General features: G+C 37.9%; 1 protein-coding gene across 1 annotated transcript in view; it reads right to left on the bottom strand.

Annotated features, from left to right (window-relative positions):
• Window positions 1-21,643, bottom strand: part of PTPRM (protein tyrosine phosphatase receptor type M) — a 1,090,562-nt gene that overhangs the window by 11,097 nt on the left and 1,057,822 nt on the right. Inside the window, exons 24-29 of the mRNA XM_074202077.1 lie at window positions 20,817-20,971; window positions 20,557-20,692; window positions 18,744-18,893; window positions 17,492-17,665; window positions 14,503-14,678; window positions 6,072-6,456 (exon numbers count right to left, since the gene is read on the bottom strand). Coding sequence (XP_074058178.1) covers window positions 6,072-6,456; window positions 14,503-14,678; window positions 17,492-17,665; window positions 18,744-18,893; window positions 20,557-20,692; window positions 20,817-20,971 — 1,176 coding nt within the window. The remainder of the gene's footprint in view (window positions 1-6,071; window positions 6,457-14,502; window positions 14,679-17,491; window positions 17,666-18,743; window positions 18,894-20,556; window positions 20,693-20,816; window positions 20,972-21,643) is intronic.

Genomic DNA, 21,643 nt, shown 5'->3' with positions numbered 1-21,643 from the left:
CTTCCTTTGATTCAGCTTACAGTGGAAAAAATAGTCCCTAGAACAAAGTTCTAAGGGAGGATTTCATGGTGGTACTTGCTGACATCTACCAAATTCTATTTCATCTCTTTCTGTTTGTAGGACACATCATCTGTTGATTGGTATTTCCTGGGAACCCTAAGGATTCAACAGAATGAGCCTATGCATCTATAAATCAATCAGCTTAGAAACTAATGTACAATGGTAATCACGGAAGAAGTAGTTTCAGCAAGGAGGAAAACACTCTCAGGAATGCTGTAGTCTGGAATCTAAAACACTAAGCCTATTTGGTTCTTCAAAGACAGCACTTTAGGGAATTTCTCATAGGACTATCAATTCAGAGGTCATCAAATGCAAGTCCCCCTCATTTTACAGATGAGGAAACTGGGGAACAGGAAAATTAACAGATCCATGCTTAGGATCATATGGCATGTGATGGTTTGGGATTTAAGCCCAGATATTTCTGACTCCAGTTCCAGCATGTTATCTAGGACACCAAGTTATCTTCCAGGAAAGATATATAAGAGGTTAATTATAACTATGGGAGAAAAATTATGTAGTTAGGATAGTTTGTACCCCTAATTGGTAGAACTTGTTATGTGATGGAACATGGGCAGGGGTGAGAGAAAGGAAAAAATCAAAGATGATTTTAAAGTTATCAACCTGGGAAAGTGAAAGGATGGTTATATCTTGATAGAAATAGGGGAAATGAGGAGAACAGTTGACTTTATGAAGAAATATAATGAGTTCTGTTTTAGATATGCTGAATTTGAGGTAGAATATTCATAGAATCAGAGATTATAGGCTGGAATGGTCCTCAGAAGCCATGAAGCCTAACCCCTTCATTTTGCAAATAAAGAAATATGGACCAAATAAGGAAACTGAGGGCCATGAATATCAAATATCTAGACCAAGATCCTATGAGTCATTCAGTTGTAGATAGCTAAAGGTAGCTAATTATAGGAAATGTTTCTTTTAGTGGGCTTAAATCTGCCTCCTTTGATACACTGTGCTGAGAGATTTTAGAAAAAAAATGAATAGTTCTTACATTCCCCATAAGGGACCCCATAAAGCCAAAGGAGGGAAAGTTTAGGAGAAATCATAGTTGGATTCATAGATTTATAGAATCATCCTATTACAGATGAGGATTGAACTCATCATAGTTGATGAGATTGCCAAGAAAGAAAAGTAGAGAGCCCAGTCTCAACTAGGGGGAGGGGGAAGACATACACTGGACAGAGAATTATTAATGATTCAGTAAAGGATATTGGGAAGGAAAGATTGGACAAGTAGGAAGAAAATCAAGAGAAAACAATGTTAGGAATATTGAAGGAAGAGAAAGAATGCAGGAGAAGAACAGTCCTCCTCATTTCCCCTATTTCTATCAAGATATAGCCATCCTTTCACTTTCCAGGTTGATAACTTTAAAATCATCTTTGATTCTTTCCTTTCTCTCACCCCTGCCCATGTTCCATCACATAACAAGTTCTACCAATTAGGGGTACAAACTATCCTAACTACATACTTTTTCTCCCATTGTTATAATTAACCTCTTATTATCTTTCCTGGAAGATAACTTGGTGTCCTAGATAACATGCTGGACCTGGAATCAGAAATTAGTACCAAAATTCTTTAACATTTGAGAGGTCAATAAGGAAGAAGACTGGGAAGAGGCAATTGCACTTATTATCTGCTACATCATATAACTTTGGAGATAGCTGTTTCAGTTGAATGGTCAAGATGTAAACCAGACTGCAATGATAAAATCTGAGAGTTGGAAGAGACCTTAGAAGTTAGGAACTGCTCTTATAACATCTTATAATATCATCCAACTTTTGAAAACATTCTCTCAATGATAGAACACATCAACTCTTAAAAATGCCTAGCTCTGATGGCAACTCCTTGTGTGACCTTAGGCACATCTGTGATCTCCCTGGGTTCATCTGTAAAACCATGGATTTGTACTAATGAACTCTAGGGACCCTTCCAACCTGAGATTTATTATCCTATGATACCATTTTTCTTTTTGAAAGTTACTAGAATGTGCTGTAGGCAAGGCATTTCTATAAATTTTAGGGGGGGAGGGATAGCTAGAAATTGTTCTTGAAACTCCAAAACTTCAAATACATGAAAGAACTGTTCATTTTTCTAAAACCTTCCAGCACAGTGTATCAACGGAGGCAGATTTAAGCCCACTAAAAGAAACACTTCCTAGTACTGAGGGTGATCCCAAAGAGGAATGGTATATTTCAATAGACTAAATTCTCCTTTATTAGAAGTGTTCAAGTAGAGGTAGTCTGGTCACTGATTCTGAGAAGGTGTGGTAACTGTCACTCTTGGGTGAGCCTAGATGACTACTCTGAGATTCTCAGTTCAACAGCTTATTTTTTCTTTACCCATATAGATTACTAATCACTTACTGATGAATAGAAAGGTGTTCATGAAAAATCTCAAACTACTGTTAACAAACAGAATCCCAGATGATGACAAATATGCTTCCTATAGTAGTAGCTATATTTTTCTACTAAATGAGTGTTCTGATTTTTTTTATGGTTGGAGGAAAAATTAGGTTCTGTTAGGTCCTGCATCAAGATGAAAAAAGCTTTGAGTGCGGGTCCAACAACTGACTTTATTGATGGATATCTGAAACTCAGTTATGTTCAAAGCTGAACCCTGCCTTTTGGTAGCTTGGTAGGACAGAGCACTAGACTTGGAGTCTTCTAAAATTCTTCTAACCTAGTCACTAACCCAGATATCATCAAAAACTCCTCACTCTCACCATCTTCTGCCCCCCCCCCCCAATCTGTTGCCCAGGTCTATCAACTACATCATTGTAATATCTCTCAAATGCATTGCCTTCACTCCTCTGGCATTGCCACCATCCTGGTGCAAGTCCTTGTCAGCTTATATCTGATCTTCCTGACTGTAGGAGATTGGTATTCTAGCCACTGTACTACCTAGTTGCCTTATATCTGGACAATTGCAACAACCCCTTATTAGATCTGCCAGTATCAAGTCTCTTTCTACTCTAGCCCATTTCCCCTTTAGCTGTCAAACTGATCTTTCTTAAGACCAGATCCAGACCCATCCTTGCCCAGTCCTACATTCAGTATACTACAGCAGTTCCACATTACCCCTGGAATCAAATATAAAAATCCTATTTGGATTTTAAAGCCTCTTTATAATCTAGACTATGGGTATCTAAACTTTTAGTTCTTCTGGGACACATCACCCAACAAAAATCTTTCAGGGACTGCATTTAGAATTTAATATTTATTTGATTGTTTTATTTATTTATTTATGTTTTTGCAAGACAAATGAGGTTAAGTGACCTGCCCAAGGCCACACAGCTAGGTAATTATTAAGTGTTTGAGGCTGGATTTGAACTTAGGTACTCCTGACTCCAGGGCTGGTGCTCTATCCACCTAGTGGCCCAGAATTTAATATTTATTTAAGACTACAACATAACTCATATTACCAATGAATGCAATAATAAAATGTTTGCATGAATGGGCTTTGAGGGTCAAATGCAGTCCATGTGCCATAAGTTGGACACACCTGATCTAGATCCTTCCTACCTTCCAAGTTTTTGACACTCTTTTCTTCATGTACTCTACAATCCAATGGCCACCCTACTTCTTGTCAAACATGGTGCTTTATCTAACTCAGAGTTGTCATTTATGCCTGTTACTCTCCCCCTCCTGACTTTCCTGGCTTACATTAAGTCTCAGATAAAATTTTACCATGTCAAAGTTAAACTGAGGTTGGAAATTAACATTTAGGGAGAGGGGGCAAAGCTTCCTATAGAAAGTAGGACTTGAATCTTGAAGGCAGCAAGGCCACTAGAGGCAGAGGTGAAGAGGGGGAGCATTCCAGGCATGGGGGAGACAATCTATGCTAAAGCATGAAGAGGGGAGCTATTGTACTCTTGCTGAGAAATAGCATGTTGGACCATGTGACTATAATCAGTGAGTTTATGGGGATGAGTAAAGTATAAAGAGTTTGGAAATGTAGAAAGAGGCCAGATTATGCAGAACTTTAAATGCCAAACAGGGGATTTTATAGTTGATCCCTGAAGGTAAGATTTATAATGTCTTAGAATCCTTCCTACTTGTTAGTTAGCATTAAGGGTCCTTTGGCTCTTTGCATTTCACAGAAAATAATCATTTTATTTCATCATTACATCAAAGTACCATATTCTGTATTACTGACATAGAAAGAGGCCTGCTATTTTTCCCAGTGAGTCTTATGAAAAGTGAAATTGACTGCCAGCTACATTAGGAAAAAAAAAAAGTTGGCTAACCATGGATGGCTCTATTTCTACTGTAGATCTATTTAATTCAGGGTTTTGAATGAGCAAAATGACATTTTTATCAAGGTCAGCTTTATTCAGATGCCAGCCAAGGGTTATAAGCTATACATCTGTCTCCCCATCAGTGAGGTGAACCAAAAGTAGCCATATTCTGAATTCTTTAATTTGAACATATGTCTGCTCTAATATGGCAGCCTTCATAATGCCTCCCAAATCAGAAACACCTTTGACTCCAAATGCATTTCTTCTACTGTCTTATCCATATAAGACTAAGAATTCAGTAGAGGCCCCACTCTTTGTGAATTCATTTTGTATGTCAGCCAGTAACTCTGGTATACTGTGCCAACCAAGGGGCTTACCCAGCACATACCAATTAGTTGGCAACTCATCCAACACTCATATCTATAAATTGCTTGGAAAGGTTGATGTTTGCCAAATAAACAGTAAATATCAACCTTTTACAGAACAGGGCAGGCGGGATTAGTGGGAGGAGAGGTGGACTCTACACAATGGCCAATGAGACAACTGTTAGTAGCTTATGAGAGAAAGAGTGCACCTGGCAAAATGATCATTTCCATTCCAAGTCCCCTTCCCCAGGCCATGCTTCCTGGACTTATCACAACTTATCATGCATAAAACATATGTCTAGGGAGAAGTAGATGTCCAAATGAAGCTGTTCACCTTAACTAGGGTTTGATTGTGTCTCTAGGAGTTATGACCATTAACCAGGACCATAATTTACCAAGCTCCAATTATGTACATGGTAGTATACAAATTTTTAATATGAATTTATACAAATGAATGGATCTTGGGTCTTTGATGGTGATAACAGCTATTTTTCTAACCTCAAAATATGATCCACTTGCTAACTCTGAGTTAGCATCTTCATCTCCTAGCTCTGTAGCTGAGGACTTGCGGAATGGACTTTGACTTTGCTGCTTCCACACTTTATAACCTCCCACCCCCACCCCAGGGCAAAGCCTTTTTAAAGCTTGATAGGATTGGTTCATCTCCTTCAGCTCACACAAAGGCCTCTTCCCACCACATGATGGATTAATTCTGCTGCTCTCCAGTTCATCTTTTCCCAACACAAGACTACAAAAGCCTAATCTAAAAGCTTCTTCCTTTAAGCTGTGTCACTATTCTTGAATCACAGTAGTTGGCACTTCAGCAGCTCGGCATAAAAAGAGATTTCATGAAATACTCTAAGAAAATAATTGCACATGATCCTTTGTTTCTCCACTTCTTTAATCCTTCTCTGGGATATGGCCACCATAATTAAGTGCAATATTCTGAGTGTCAAACTAAAACTCACAGCTTTGATAAATATTAGGTGATTAAGCTATTTATAAAATATATAATTTGAAAATCTGGCATTTCATTTGCTCCGATTATTTCTTCTCTGCTAGTTCTGCTATTCACATACATGGCACTGCCAGAAAGGAAAATTAATAAGGATGTTCACTTGTGAATTTCAAACTATTTCCAAATTTTAAACAAGCTGAGACAAAGTCTCCTTGGGAAGAAGATTTTTTAAAAAAAAAAAAAAGGAAAAAAAAGAAAAACCATTACAAGTCAAGTGATTACATTATACTTTTGAAAATGACTCTCAAGAAAAAAAAGGAAAAAAGGAAAATGACTCTTCCTTTGTGAATAACTAACTTAAAACCTTAGAGATCTCAGGGACTGGAGGATAATAGGGGAGATTTTCGACTTAACAGTACAGTTAGAAAGTGCCTACCAGAAGGTCCACCATGTTAGGCTTATTGTTCCTCAGTGTCTTCACAGCATGGAAGACATCAACTGCCCTCCGGTGTCGGAGCATTTCACAAACAATGCTGATTGCACAAAAAGTCCCACTGCGGCCACCTCCATTCCTGTAATAAAGAGAATAAAGTACCTTGATTACTTTTACCCTTCTATTCCCTTTTGCTCCTGATATGCTAGGTAGCCTATGGAAATATTCTGATTCAAACATTGGTGAACCAATAATTATGACTGCCTCTTGAGTTAGGGTGAACTCTCCACCCAAGCCATTACTTCTAATTAGAGATAATGGGGTGAATTTTCCAGAATTTGGCATACTGCTTACCTGTAGTGATATCTGAAAGAACCTGGGTCCTTGCCCAGTTTTGCATCAGGACCATATTAGACCATGATGTCATGGAGCCCAAACAACTGATTACTAAAAGAAATTAAGCAAGGAAACAAGATAGACTTGCTTCTATGCCTAAGAGAAGCTGCTGAATCTGAGACCTTCCTATTCATGGATCTATCCTCTGACTGAATTCTAAAAGACCATTTCATTCAAAATTTTTGGTGGGTTTATAGCTTTGGGTGATTCTCTCTCAACATAAACATTAGGTGGAGCTACACTATCCTAAATACCATGCTTTTTACCTGGAGAGGAAGAAAAAATGAGGAATATGTCAAGAAGATTGTTTTATCCCCCCCGCCCCAGTTCCTCCTACATACTTCATTCTTATATTCTCTGTCTTTGGGAACACTAGTATAAACTGGTTTCCTAAGAAGTAGATAAGGAAAACTGTTATTCTTTTATTTCAACTGGCACAAGGTTAACCTACTATATAATGAAGATATTCCTCATTTCTATTTCTTTGGAAGTTCTAAGACTAAAAAGTTAAAATGAGTTGAGGGCCAATTTTCTGAATCAAATATACTTATTATTCTGAAGGCTATACATACATTTACATACATGTTGTATTTGAAGATCAACAAGTGATATGGTAGAAAGAACACAAGAGTTGGGATCAAGATACTGTGATTTGAATCTTACCAGGATACTTTTGGTTTAAATCTGAGGAAGATCATTTTAACCACTTTAAGCATCAAGTTCTTTATCTGTAAAAATCTGTAACTAAAGAGGTTGGATTAATAAGAGGGTTCAACACTTCTTTTCATGGGACAGATCCCTTTGGCAGTCTGTTGCAGCCTAGGATCCTGTCTCAGAAGAATGTTTTTAAATGCACAAGATATGACACACAGAATTACAAAGGAGATCAATTATATTGAATTATGATTACCAAAGTATCATCAGGCCAAGTTTGACTTCTTGAAATATTTCCATAGTTCATCCATCCAAGATTAAGAACCCTCGCCTAGACAAGATAATTTTTGTGACTAAGTGAAAAGTGACTAAGTCACTTTCTCAGGTTCACATAAACTCATTTGTTTGCTCATCCCTTGTTTTTGAAGGGGACTTGATATCAGGGAGGTGATGCCATTAAGGTTCCCCTCCCAGTTTTACATTCTATACTTCTAGAAATTATCTCTTCCTTAAAAACCATTTTTCTTCTCATTTTTCAGTCTTGGCATAGATGATAAACTTATTTCCCCTCTAAATGTCATCATAAGTTCGTTCTCAATGTCCCTCTAAATTTCAGTTGCTATTTAATACTTGTAGTAAGTATATAAATCCAGGAACAAAAACTCTAAATTTCTAAGAAACTCATCTGACATTATTCTTTTGCTATTTAATTAAACTTTCTCATTTTAAAGACAAAAAAAATTGAGTTCCTTAGCCAGGAGTCTTTTTACTGAGTATTGATGGCTCCAGTGTACTTTCAGGTTTCTGAGAAGTCCTGACTTCTCATGGCTGATTATGAAACAAAGGTCATCTAGGAGGAGCATAATTTCTAAGGGAGAAGTTTCCCTTCTGAGAGAACACTGATGGATTTGCCCTATAAAACTAGTGGGTTGCTATCTAGATGATGGTCTGAAGGGCACAGGGAAGACTAGGCTCTGCTCAAACATACCTTCTACCCACCAGGCTATCACTGATTCCACAGATCCTACCTTTTAAAAGTAAATACCTTTGGGAAAGGAAAGTACTTTAGGATCATTATTTGATCTTAAAACTTGAGGATGGTTAATTATCAGACTCTTTTTAAAGGTTGGTTTAGCACTGACATGTCAGGGTTGGTATAAGGATTAATAAAATAATATTTGTAAAGCACCTACCCTAATTCCTGGCACATCATTGTTATTGAGTTGTTTCAGTTGTGTCCTACTCTTCCTGACCCTATGTAGGGTTTTCTTGGCAAAAATACTGGAGTGGTTTGCCATTTTCTCTTCCAGTTCATTTTACAGTTGAGGAAACTGAGGTAACCAGGACCCTTGTCCAAAGTCACACAGTCTGAGGCTGGACTTCAGCTCATGAGTATAAATCTTCCTGATTCCATGCCCTATGCTCTACCCACTATGTCACCAGTCTTGCAGCTCGGAACATTATAAGACTTAATGTTTATTTCCTCCTTCTTGCCTCCTTTTTTTCCTTCCTTCCTTCTGAAAATGGGATAAGAGCACTACTTGTTTTATGCTAGCTGGGGGGTGGGGTGGGTAAGGCCTATTTGGTATCCCTACTCTTTGGGATGATAATGATAAGGATGATGATGATGATGATGATGATGATAATAGCTGACATTTATAACAGGGCTTAATAGGTGCCAGATACTTACTAATATGATCCTCACAACAACTCTCTGAAGTGGAAACTATTATTATTATTCCTATTTTATAGATAAGGAAACTGAGGCAAAGAGACTAAGTCACTTTCCCAGGACTATATAACTCATTTGTTGCTTGTCCTTTGTTTTTGAAAAGGTCTTGACATCAGGGAGAGATGCCACAACATGTGCAAGAACTGGATTTGAGTGAGAGGGTGCTGTGGAAAGTCATCAGTCTCAGTTTCTCCTCATGAGCCATCTGGGTCCAGTGGCCAGATATGAATCAGGAGGACTGGGGATGGCCTCTGATGCAGTGGGAGACTGACCTTTTTAAGTTGAACTCTTTCCCAGGTCTCAGTTTGACCATGCAACTCCCATTCAGCAAGTAATGAGATAAGAAATGAGATAAAGAATAGCCTTTTTTAATCTAGTAAAAAAAAATCACTTCAATCTGGGAGGGAAAAACCTCAGAGTTTCTGGTAGTGAAGATCTGCGGCTGAATTTGAATTCAGGTCCAGGGCTCTATCCACTGTGCCTCCTAACTATCTGGCCCAGGGTATCAGATTTTGTCCCATAGCTTCTGCATCTCCTTGGGGAATGCCTTCCTGACTTAGAAAAGTCTTAGAAAAGTCTTTTGCCTTGGTAACTGAGGAAAGGGTTAATAGGAGTAGTATTTTAGTCTAAATCAATATCCTTTCTACTGCTTTTAGAAGTTCTTTTACCTCCTTCCTCCTTTGTTTGCAGAAGTGGGGTTCCACAGATGTGGACTGCTATGTATTATCAGATTTTTTTCAATTTATTGATTAATTTTGTTGAATTTATTCTATTCTTCCTCTCTCTTTTTTTTTTAAGATATGTCTTTATAGGGGATGACTCTATGAGGGGGTAAGGGAAATGATATAGGGGAAATTTATGTGATAGAAAAAAAATTTCAATAAAATTAGTTTAAAAATACAGTACACAATCATCACATCATAGAAGGAGAAAGAAAATACATCATTTTTAATTTCTCCTTAGAACACTATTTTTATTGAATTTTATGGTACATAATTTCCCAAGAAAAACCCATGGACAGCACTGGTGTGCTATTCACAGTTCATGTCATACATCACTGAATGGATGATTGAACAGTATCAATGGTTCATAAGAGTTTGAATCAATGGAACGGCCTCTTTTAGACCTGGACTAGATTCCAAGGGGACAACTAGATGAAAGTGATCCCCTTTGGAATGGAGTGTACATGAACTAAGTCTCGATGATAAGAAAAGAAGGGGAAGAAAGACATCTGGGTACTGTCAGAGATCCCATGGATGTCCTAGGAATCTGGGAGAGTAAGGGGGGGGGGAGGCTGCATTTTTACTTCATGATTTTGCCTGGGGCCAACTCTAACATCAGATCAACTTCATTTATACTTCAGGTCAGTAGGAAGCTTCAGTGTATATTCATAACTGTTTTCCATTGAGAAAGCAAAGAAAGCTAAATTATCTGGTTGTTGAAGTTTCCACAAATGCTCCAAATAAAGCTGGTTGGTTAGTTACACATTATCTCAAATGAGATAATAAATGGGAAAGGGTTTTGAGAAGTATACAAAAGCAAGGTGGTTATTATCATTGTTAATACTAATAGTAGCAACAATACTACTACATCAGCTTTGCAGAGAGGTTTCAAAATGTACCAGACAGCAATAATTCTACTAAAACTGCTGAGCAGATACTGTCCACCCACAGCAATCCAGGGATCCCCAAATACATTTGTATGCTAATAGAAGTGCCTATCCAGCTCTGGGGAGTTCCCATTAACTTCAATGACAATATTTAAAAGACTTAAGAGACCCACACATATCTCTTAACAACAAAGCCTCTGCACACCCTGTAGGGACAGCACCATAACTGATAATTATTTGGGGGAAGGATTTTTTTTAACCAGGATCAGAAGTCAATACTGATTTTTGGATATTTTTATGAGCAGGTCAAGATCTTCCTAGATTCATATCTGTGTGGTTACAGGAGCACGGCAGTGCCTACCCAACAGTGCCACTGTGGAAGCAGCTTTAAGCTAAAAAACACAATTTTTAAAGGTTTGGAAGACTAATCTCTGAGGTTACACTTATAAGTCTACTTCTTTTGCCTAAATCTAAAGCACTGATGAATTCAGTCTGGAGTGGCATTGTGTGGGGAGATTTAGGTTTTTCAAAGGCTCCACTAATAGATGAGATTCAAAGAAAGTCAGTGGAAGGAAAGGGGAGAGGTTAAATAAGCATTTGCTAAGCACTCACTGTATTCCAGACACTAGGTCAAGTGCTTACAAATATTACGTCCTCTGATCCTTACAACAATCCTATGAAATAGGTAATATTATTATCCCCACTTTACAGTTGAAGAAACTGAGGCAGACAGAGGTGAAGTGACTTGTCCAGGGTCAAACAGCTAAAAGGCATCTCAAGGTTGGATTTAAACTCAAGACTTTCTGACTCCAGGTCCATATAACCGCCTCTGGGCAAGGAAGCTACCAATCCAGGGTCCCATTGACCTCCTCTAAGCAAGGGAAACATGAAAAGGTATTGCTTGGAATTCTCAGAGATGATTATGACATAAAATCTGAATTTCGATATCTGAATTTTGAAATAATGCATGCCAATGGCTCTCCTAGGGCTTTCATTAACCTTTATCTTATGACATCTAAACAATTTTTTTTGAGGTATGGATATAGGGAAGGTAAATCTAAAAGCCTTATTTTTATAGCTTGTTTCTGTGGTGGCTGGAGAAGTTACAAAGCATATTAAGTAGTCTCAGGTAAAACATGTTTAGCAGATGACAGAGGTTTTCATACATTTACAAAACACACCAGTTGAATCTTTAAAATGGATGCTATTTATCACAGGGTCTCTACATTTTTTCTTAAGATTCAAAAAAGTCAATTTTAATCTTATATATTATATGCAAAAATGGACCACCTGGCACATATCTATCCATTGTAGTCAAGGGAAAGCCTTAGATTTTCTGATTAAGAATGAAAATGAAAAACACCTTTTGTTGTTATAGTTGTAACTTTTGTGCTGCAATAGTTTAAAATGACAAAAAACTGTATTTACTTATTTTAAACACTCTTTCCATCTATTTGTAAAGCTGCTATGTAAGAACTACAGTATGCTGATATTTATTTTCTCTTTTTGATACCCCAGCATACCAACTGTTAAAATTAATAGGCATCATGATGGGGTATTGAGACAGTGATGAAACCTGTACCATGCACATTTCAGCTGTTCTGCCTGGTTTTCTGTTGATAGGGCTGGTTCTGATTTTCACTTGCTCTCTCAGTTTAGCTTCCTAATCAAAAGCCTGTCTTTTACTCATAGTGGAGAAATATGAGTTTCCTAAGTTGGGGTTTGGCTCTTGACATACTGCATTCCATGCTTTGCCCAAGTAAACTGTGTAGAAAATGGCTTTAATGGTGCATAACACTTCCATGAACTGGACCTATAAATACTTAAAGAAGTCAAGAGCTATTCTTGTACAATTGCAACAGCTTTTAAGTTTAAATGCTCTATTTAGCGTTTCCTAAAAGACTGACTCCCCAGAGTCTCTTTTCCTACACTCTGAAAATCACCTCTGTGTCCTGAATACAAGTTTGAAGTTCTTTTTTTCCCTACCATTCTTTGAGTAGGTGATGAGTGTTACGGGCTCAGACATTTAGCGCCTAGGATGAATGCCTAGAATTCAGATACCTGTTCAAAAGAGAACGTCAAAGACTCCAAGTCTTTTCTTTTTAATTGACTTGGATAGAAAGCAATGTTCTAATATAGTTTAGAATTTGTGCCAGTCAAAAAAGGGAATTATTCTAAACAAATAGCATTGATAACACCTTTGCAGGTGGTCAACAAAGCATTTATGTATCACTTGATTCTTAGAAGAACTGTGTGAAGTAGATGGTGCCAGGGGTGCCAGGGTTAGGATCACAGATTCCTCCACTGCATGAGGAAAATAAATCTCAGGGAGGTGACGTTCCCAGGTCAACCACGTGAGAGCTCTAAGGGATTGGAGCTGGATTTTGGGGACATGAGGTCCAGTGCTCTTTCCATTTATATACTGTCTTTATTTTATGTATGACATTTTATATTTTTATATGGAATTTATATACTGCTTTATAGTATCCTTTATATCTGTTATCTCCTTTGATAGATTAGTTTCTCTTAGAACTTTCGTTTTTAGGAAGGGCCCAGGCCAGCCACATTCTTTTTTAACTCAGCTCCTGACTCTTTAGATTTCTTCCTCTACCGTAGTTCCTGAGCATTCCCCACGCCTCCTCCCCTTTCAACTTTCTTTTTTATGTTATCTTCATCTCCTAGAATATAACCTTTGAGGGCAGGAACAATCTTTCTTTGGCGCTTAATAATGCTTGCTGAAAACAACTCTTCAAGATAGGTTGTACAAATATTATCGCTCCCACTTTACAGATGGGAAGCTGAGACTCAGAGGAGTTAGTGACTTGCCCAAGGTCATAAATAAATAAAACAAGTATGTGCCCCTATGTGATTATTACTAAGGGTGGAAAGTGGATGGGAGGGAAGAGGTGGGGGAAGTTTTCAGATTTAGGGCAATTTAACCCAAAGAACCATGACCTGAGGAATTAGGACTGTGGGTTCTACCTTCAGATGTTACTCCAGACAAATCCTTTAATCCTTTTGAGCCTCAGTGTCTGACTGCCTTTACAAATGGGGGAAATCTAGCCTGCTGAGAAAATCAATTGGAGAAAGACTATAAAACATTTAAGCTTCTTAAGCAAAAAAGAACTTCACAAGTACAAGGATTATTGTTAAAGTTTCATTAACGAGCTTTCATGACAGAGCCTTAAAACTGTAACATAATAGGAAGGGTTAGAGACATTTGGAGAGGTGATTTTTAATGTCCCTGTGAAGAAGCAGATAGAAACCCACCAAACAAGGACTGGAGGAAGGGAAGACCTCTCTCACCTTGCCCTACTTAAGTGCCCTACCTCACAACTAGGATCATGGATAATCAATAGGTTTTTGAGCCAGAAGGGACTTTAAAGGTCTAGTCCTCATTTTAAAGAGAAAGAAACTGACACTTGGGAAGGTGACTTGCCCAAGGTCATACAGGCAGTAAAGGGCAGGGGAACGTTTTGAAGACAGATCCTTTGATTCCAAATCCAGATCTATGTATCTCCCAGAGGAGCATGGCAAACCAAGTTAGGAATTATATTCTTCCTTTACTTCCTTCACCTTCCTGCCTGGTGGTCTCATTTATTTCCACATGCAAACCTCAGATCGCTACACTGGGAACTTGGTCCTTGCTGATACAAGAAACATTATTAAGGCAAATAGCTACCTGGTTTTTTGTTTTAAATTATTGACACCCTATATCTATTTTCCAATTTGTGTTACTTTGTTCTTTCAATTCCTGGCTCCTGACAGCATTGGAGCCAACCGCGGTGTCCTGCCTTCTGATACACGCACTCCCAGGGGTCTTGTCCTATAGTCCTGGTTTCTGACTCGTCTTTCCCTACCCTCATTTTGCCTTGCCTAATCTAGTTTTAATGTGCTTGCTTTCTCAAACTGGGTACGTGCCTTATTCTTAACAGCACTCCTCTGCTTCACGGGTCCCAGATCCTCGACTCTCGACCTGATGTTTACTACCCATGCTACACTGTGATGTCTCAAATGTAATAAACTAAATGATGCAGGCTTGCCACCCCTGATTCTGGCCTTTGCAAAAATGGCTGTTGGAACTTACCTGGGCTGGATCCACATCATTTAGCATGACTACAGAAGTGCAGTGATAGTCCAAGACCAGTCTCCAGAAGTCTTTGACTGTGTTTGGCAAGGGATGTTGAGTGACTATAAAAGCTGAAGGCTGTTTATAGCTCTGCAAAAGCAAACAGAGAAAAAGCTCAAGTCAACAAGCTTTGAAAAACGTGAAAGAAAAGAGGTTGATCCATTTAGCTGGCAGTCATGTTTGTAAATACACCACAGCCTTACCTTGGTAAATCACCCTAATGCTACAGCATATTTGATAACAAGGATAGGGTGGAAAACATTCCATGCACTTAATACTTATTGAGTCATATCATCATTATCAATAGCTGTTCTGGCCTTGGTTCACCATGATAAAATACCTCTTTCTCAATAAAAGAACAGGAAACTTAACAATCAGCCTCTTTTAAAACTCTTAGATAATCATTCATTCACCCAATAAACATAGAACCATAGGCTTAGGGACCTTTGAAATCGTCAAGTCCAATCTCCTCCTCTTATAGAGAAGGCTACTGAGACACAGAGAGGTTAATGAAAATCATGCATAGCCCTAGAAAGTGGGCGCTGTTATTGCCTCCATTTTACAGATAGGAAAGCTGAGGTGCAGAGTGCTGAAGTGACTTGTCTATGGTCTTACAGCCAGTAAGAGCCTGAGGCCAGCTTTGAATTCAGGTCTTTCCGATTCCAAGTGCAGCACTCTATTCACTGACATCTGGAAGTTTACAAAAATAAAGGATGGGAGAAGGGCATAAGCATTTATTAAGCACCTACTATGTGTCAAGCACTGTGCTAAGCACTTTACAAATATTATCTCATTTGATTCTCAGAATGACTTTCTCCCTCAATAAGCCTGTCTCTTGAGGGCAAAAACTATTTCGGTTTTTGTTTTTGCACGTCCACAGCCTAGCACACAGTAGGCTCTTAACAAATGCTTGTTGAACTAAATAACTAGAATACAAAATAGAATATATGTGTGTCCCATAGTTATGAAGGAACTATGAGTTCAGGGGATGGAGAGATCCTTTCTAGTTACAGGGGGTCAGGGAAGTCTTCACCTAAGAGGTAGGATTAGACCCTGGTCTTCAAGAAGGTGTAAATTTCAGTGGGAGAGAAGGGAAAATAAAAACTTAACTCATGCCCATAGCATCGTGAATAAAGGAAGAGACCCAGGAAGCCCTGGATGAGTTTGAGGGGACAGCAAGAAGAGAATTTTGACTGGAATATGGAATACTCCAGGATGACTTAAGATAATGTAAACCTGCAAAGGTCAGAGGACATCAGACTGTAAAGGATCTTAAATGGCAAACTAATTAGCCAGTCTGGACTGTCAATGAGGAACGTCTTTGAGCAACAGAATGACCACAGCACACACACACACACACACACACACACACACACACACACACACATGCACACACATACAGAGACAGAGAGCACAGAGTGAATTGAATAGGATGGGACCATATCTTAAAAGAAATTAAGGTAAATGGTGAGAGAGAAATGTAGTGGGAGGAAAGAGGGTGAAATGGAATGGGGTAAATTATATCTCATTCAAGAGGCAAGCAGGAGAGACTTTTTAGTGGAGGGAAAAAGAGGAGAGCTGAGAAAAAAAAAGAAGTTTACCCTCATCACATTCGACTAAAGGAAGGAATAAAATGCACACTCATTTTGGTATGAAAACCTATCTTACAATACAGGAAAGTGGGGGAGAAGGAGATAAGCAAGGGGGGGGGATGATGGAAGGGAGGGCAATGGGAGGAGGGAGCAATTTGAAGTCAACACTCTGGGGAGGGACAGGATCAAAAGACAGAATAGAAACAATGGGGGGCAGGATAGGATGGAGGGAAATACAGTTAGTCTTACACAACACGACTATTATGGAAGTCATTTGCAAAACTACACAGATATGGCCTATATTGAATTGCCTGCCTTCCCAAAGGGAATGGGTGGGGAGGGAGGGATGGGGAGAATTTGGAACTCAAAGTTTTAGGAACAACTGTTTAGTATTGTTGTTGCTACTAGGAAATAAGAAATACAGTTAATGGGGAATAGAAAGTCATCTGGCCCTACAGGACAAAAGAGAAGATGGGGACAAGAGAAGGGAGGGATGATAGAAGAGAGGGCAGATTGGTGATAGGGAAAATTAGAATGCTTGGTGTATTGGGGTGGGGGGAGGGGATAAAAGGGGAGAAAATTTGGAACCCAAAATTTTGTGAAAATGAATGTAAAAAGTTAAAATAAATAAATAAATAAAAAAAAAAAAAAAATATGTGTGAGAGTTTTAGTCACTCCAGCTATAAAATGTTACAGATGCTCTTTATAGCTCAGGAGAGCTTAAAGCAAGTTTAAGTGCCTTTTTTTACTGAAAGCATACCAATAGTATTAAAATTGCTATAATGGCACTAAAATAAATATTCATTCTTTTTTTTCATCATTGAACTGCAAATGCTCATTCGGTTAGAAGTAAACAGACTGACAGGAAGTAATGGGTTGTGTACTATACTGACAGGCCATCTCCATCTCCCTGCCCCCCAATCCCTGTTAATTACTGTCAAAATTAAAGGGAAAAGAACTGAAATAATCCTGCAAACCACATTATCCTATTTTGCTGCCTCTGTGATTTAATAGGTATCTATCACTCTTAGGCTGGAGAGTTAAAAATGCAAGTGTGAGAAAAAGTGGCTTAGACATGTTTCATTTATCAGCCTGCCAGCATTGGCTGTCTCTGAGGTACTGGGCAACCTTGGCCTTGACATAACTGATATGTGAGATCTTGAATTCATCAGTTAAAAAAATATTTTGTGTCTTTGGGAAAAAATAAAACAAATGGAGAGGATGAAAGAAAAAACTCTTTTGGTTCCTGTTCTTGTAGCTCCTGGTTTGGTAAAGGCTTATTCTTTTTTACTATAGATAAGAAGGGCTTACATCCATCAGAGCTGCATTGATGTAGTTACTGCTCTCTCCATCAATTGTGATAAGGAAGGGCAGGCATCGATCAGGGGGTAGGATATCCATACATCGGTTTTTCTCATGATTTCGGGGTAGAAGTGCTATACTGCAGTCTTCCACACGCAAAGTTGGAGTAACCATGTTTAAAGTCTATATTACCAAAGAAAGAGACATTTAGTATAGGAGATCAGTTCTGGGTTTGATATTAAAAGAAATCAGAAACAAACCAAATATATTCATATATCTATACATACACATACACACACATATAAAATGTTTACATGCATTATATATGTATATGAAAGTTTTTTTTGAAAATGTTTATTATTTGAATTTCATTTTTTGTTCAGTTAAGATTGTTTTGTGGATAGGAAGAGAGAAGGTTAATGATAGAAGGGACAGAAAAGAAAAGGTCATTTAAAGCATTTAAATCACTTAAAGCATTTAAGAGAAAATGTATGGAAGGAACAGAAAGGAGTTTGGGGGAAACAGACAACCAGGATAACTTTGACAATCATACACTGAACTTATTATATACTTACAAAAAGCAAAGTGTGTAACAAAGATTGGCAGTTTTATAAGAAACCTTTTTCTTATTTGTTTTATGAATAGAATTTTTTAATGGAATTTAAATTTTTTAACAGAATTTAAAAAACAAAGCTAAAAAGAAATAAAAATGAATGAATAGAAAATATATATTAAGCACTTATGTGCTAAACACTAGATAAATAAAGTAAAAAAATGAGGTGGACTTAGACAGATAAGTAATAGGTCAAGCTTTTCTTTCTAATACTCTATATTCCTTAACTTTCTTTGAAAATGTTCAGTGATATTAGAAGTGGGGGCCAGCTAAGGTCACTACGGTAGATCTTGACATGACTCAGTTTGAAGTATGACTAGGGTAGGACACATGGCTAAAAGTTTAGAGTCTGAGGAACAAAGTTTGCCCAGAGGCTCAAGAATACTTACGCAGGGGTCTGTCTGTTAGGAGGAAAATAGTGTGGAAAGAAACCAAGAACCTAAGCTGCAATATCATATGGAAGTACTACTAAGTATCATTGAAGACCTCAACAAGGTAATCTATTACATGACTTTGTCCTTCCAAGAGGAAAAACTGGTTCTGTTGGTCAAGTGGGCCAGGGACTAACAGGGGAAGGGAACCTTCCATAAATCAGATTTTGGAATGATCCTTGGGGAGGGGGAATACCCCTAAGCTTATGTGGCTTACCCGAAATTCTTCCTTTATCTGACTTGAGTTTGTCTGAGGGTCCAGCTTGTTCATGTCATAGTATAAAGACCTAACCTGGGAAGCTGGGACTGATGTATCTCCACAAAGACAGGCTTCCAAGATGGCATCATGGATAAATACATACTGCTCCTGAGGGTGGATTAAATCAGATAGTAATGAGAGAAAAAAAGATAATTTAATGTAGATAGAGAAGACTGAAAAGCTAGTGTCATTTTAAAAATACTAACATAAATAATGGATTCTTAGAAGTTAGAGAGAAACCTTGTTGAGAAAGGTGTTTTTTTTTTTTTTTTTTTTTTGCAAGGCAATAGGGTTAAAGTGGCTTGCCCAAGGCCACACAGCTAGGTAGTTATTAAGTGTCTGAGGCCAGAGAAAGGTGTTCTAAAACAAAACCCAGAACTTTGATAATGATATTTCATAATTGTGATTTTTTTTGAAATCCTGCGTATTTTATTTGATGCTTTTGAAGACATTCTGAGGTTTCCAATCTGTTTTTAGAATATAGTGACACTCGTATAAATATCAATTAATGTGATGAGAATCCATAAGTTTTCATTAAAGCAAATAGGACATGATCTTAACTTGGAAACACCATGTTTATGACTTTCTGAACTTAAAATCTGATTCCTTAAAAATATTTTACAATTTGGATTATACAGATTTGGTCCAAATTTGTCCAAACTAATGGTTTATTGCATTGACTATTAGGAGCTTTCCACTACTTTTTAATAGCCCCTGCAAATAAGTAGGATCATACACTTTCCAATTTTTTTTGTATCTTCTACATAACATTTATCCTTAAAAAAAAGTAATCACCATTCCAAAAAGTAGCATTTAAAGTCTTTTTCTTGTATTCTTTCTGTTAGTTTACAAGGAAATTTGGATTTACCTTGCCACTCAAAGCCATTTCAAAGTGTAATTTTCAGGTGTTCTGACACACAGTTAATAAGATGAAATGATTAATGCAAATTTGCATTTACTAGGGGACATGAACTGAGGCCTTTATCTCCAGAATGTAACTGCCCCAGGCACCTTGCATTTAATTTTATAGCTAAGCAAGCTTGGATGACCTCCACAAACCAGACACATTCCATTGCCAGGCCAGGCATTGCAGTTTCTGGGATGACAGGTCTTTACTGTTCCCTGCAAGTCCTGGAGGGCTTCCTCTAAAGGCTATTGGACACATGACCAATGGTCTGATTCAGTCTACCCCTAGTAACTACTATTTTTAAAGTAATAATAGAATGGAATTATACTATGTGCTTGTACAATGACATCTGTTTCCTTAATGCAGAGGCCACACGACAATAATAATAATAAGGGCTCGCATTTATATATTGCTTTAAGATTTGTAAAATGATTTTAAAATATTATCTCAGTTTATCCTTACAACAGCCTTGGAAAGTAAATGCTATAATCACCATTCTGCAGATGAGGAAACTGAGGCAAGTGACTAGCTCAGAGTTGCAACTGCTAGGTAGTGTCTGAGACCAGGTCTTCTTTACTTCAGATTTAGGATGCTTTCCACTTTACCACTTAGCCATAACATATATGGCAATTTTAGGTTCTGCTCTGTGGTTATTAACCTTTATTTCCAAGAATCTGTATTTACCTGATGTCTTTTTAATGTCTGCAAAGGAAAAGACTAGGTAGGGACAAGGTAAGCCTGTATGTTTTTTCCCCCCTATAGAAGCTTGGAAGAAGAGTACTAGTTAGGTTTTAATTTTTTTTTAAATTTCTGCCTCCAGACTATATGGAATTAATCTAAAGAGGTGATAATAATTGGCCGTACCTCTGTTTGCACCATGTTGACTCTCCGAGATCGTAGCTCTCTGACACAGTTATAAATGTCTACTACACCTTCTCTTTCTGCCATATCCAGCATGATGTCAATGACAATGAAGCAACCAGTCCTACCAGCACCAGCACTGAAAAAGGGTAAAGAACCTGTTAGTATGTGGAAAAGAGACCACCACGTTTTCCTTAAAAAACAACCAAAAAACCTCCTCCCCAAACCGTCCAGCCCACTGTTACCTAGAAATTTCTACTTACCTGCAATGGACAACCAATGGACCTGCATTAGGAGGACTCTTGGACTTCACCTGTCGGACAAACCCCAGCAATCCTGTTGCATGGTATGGCACCCCATGATCTGGCCATCCTGTGAAGTGAAACTGTCTAATTTCTCGGATTTCATGAACTCCTCTCTGTCATCAGTTTGATAGTGGTGGGAAGGAAAAAAAGGAGAAATGATAGTAAGCAAAAAAACCAAATGAACAAACATGAGAATTCCAAGGTTGTTGGAACTGGTAAATTAGGATACAAATAACAGAACCTGCTGGAGAATTAAATACATGTGAGGGGAAGAAATCAGTTCTCACTTTGATATTTGGAAAGCTTTTTATACAGGGAAAGGCAAGATGTTTGGAAAGCATCAACTTACATATTTAATTTAAACATTAAGATAGATTTCCTTCCTTTTTTTTTTTTGGTGGTGATGGTGATAGTGGTAGAGGTAGTAGTAGTGGTGGTGGTAGTAGTATAAGTATTAGTAATAGTAATGCCTTCCTGATAAGCATCATCTGTTACCTCTTTTTAGGTTATGCAAAGAATTTAGCATCCAGGTGAGGAATATATCAAGAATTACATCATTACAAGCATCAGAATAGAAGGTAGTGCTAGTGCTGTGCTATATATAAGTTGCTTTGCAAAATGAAATAGCAAGTTCCCCATCAGAGGTATTCAGAAACTGGATGACTACATTTGGAGAAGTTGTAGAGAACATTTCTTCCTTCTAGTAAGGATGAGTTAGATGACTTTGGCAATCTCTTTTTTAGACTAGTGATTGACTCATCATGGCATCTAATGGAGAGTTGTAC

This window comes from Macrotis lagotis, chromosome X, assembly GCF_037893015.1.
Source record: "Macrotis lagotis isolate mMagLag1 chromosome X, bilby.v1.9.chrom.fasta, whole genome shotgun sequence".
NCBI lineage: Eukaryota > Metazoa > Chordata > Mammalia > Peramelemorphia > Peramelidae > Macrotis > Macrotis lagotis.
The sequence above is the reverse complement of the archived record's forward strand: the minus strand, read 5'-3'. Positions and strand labels throughout refer to the sequence as shown.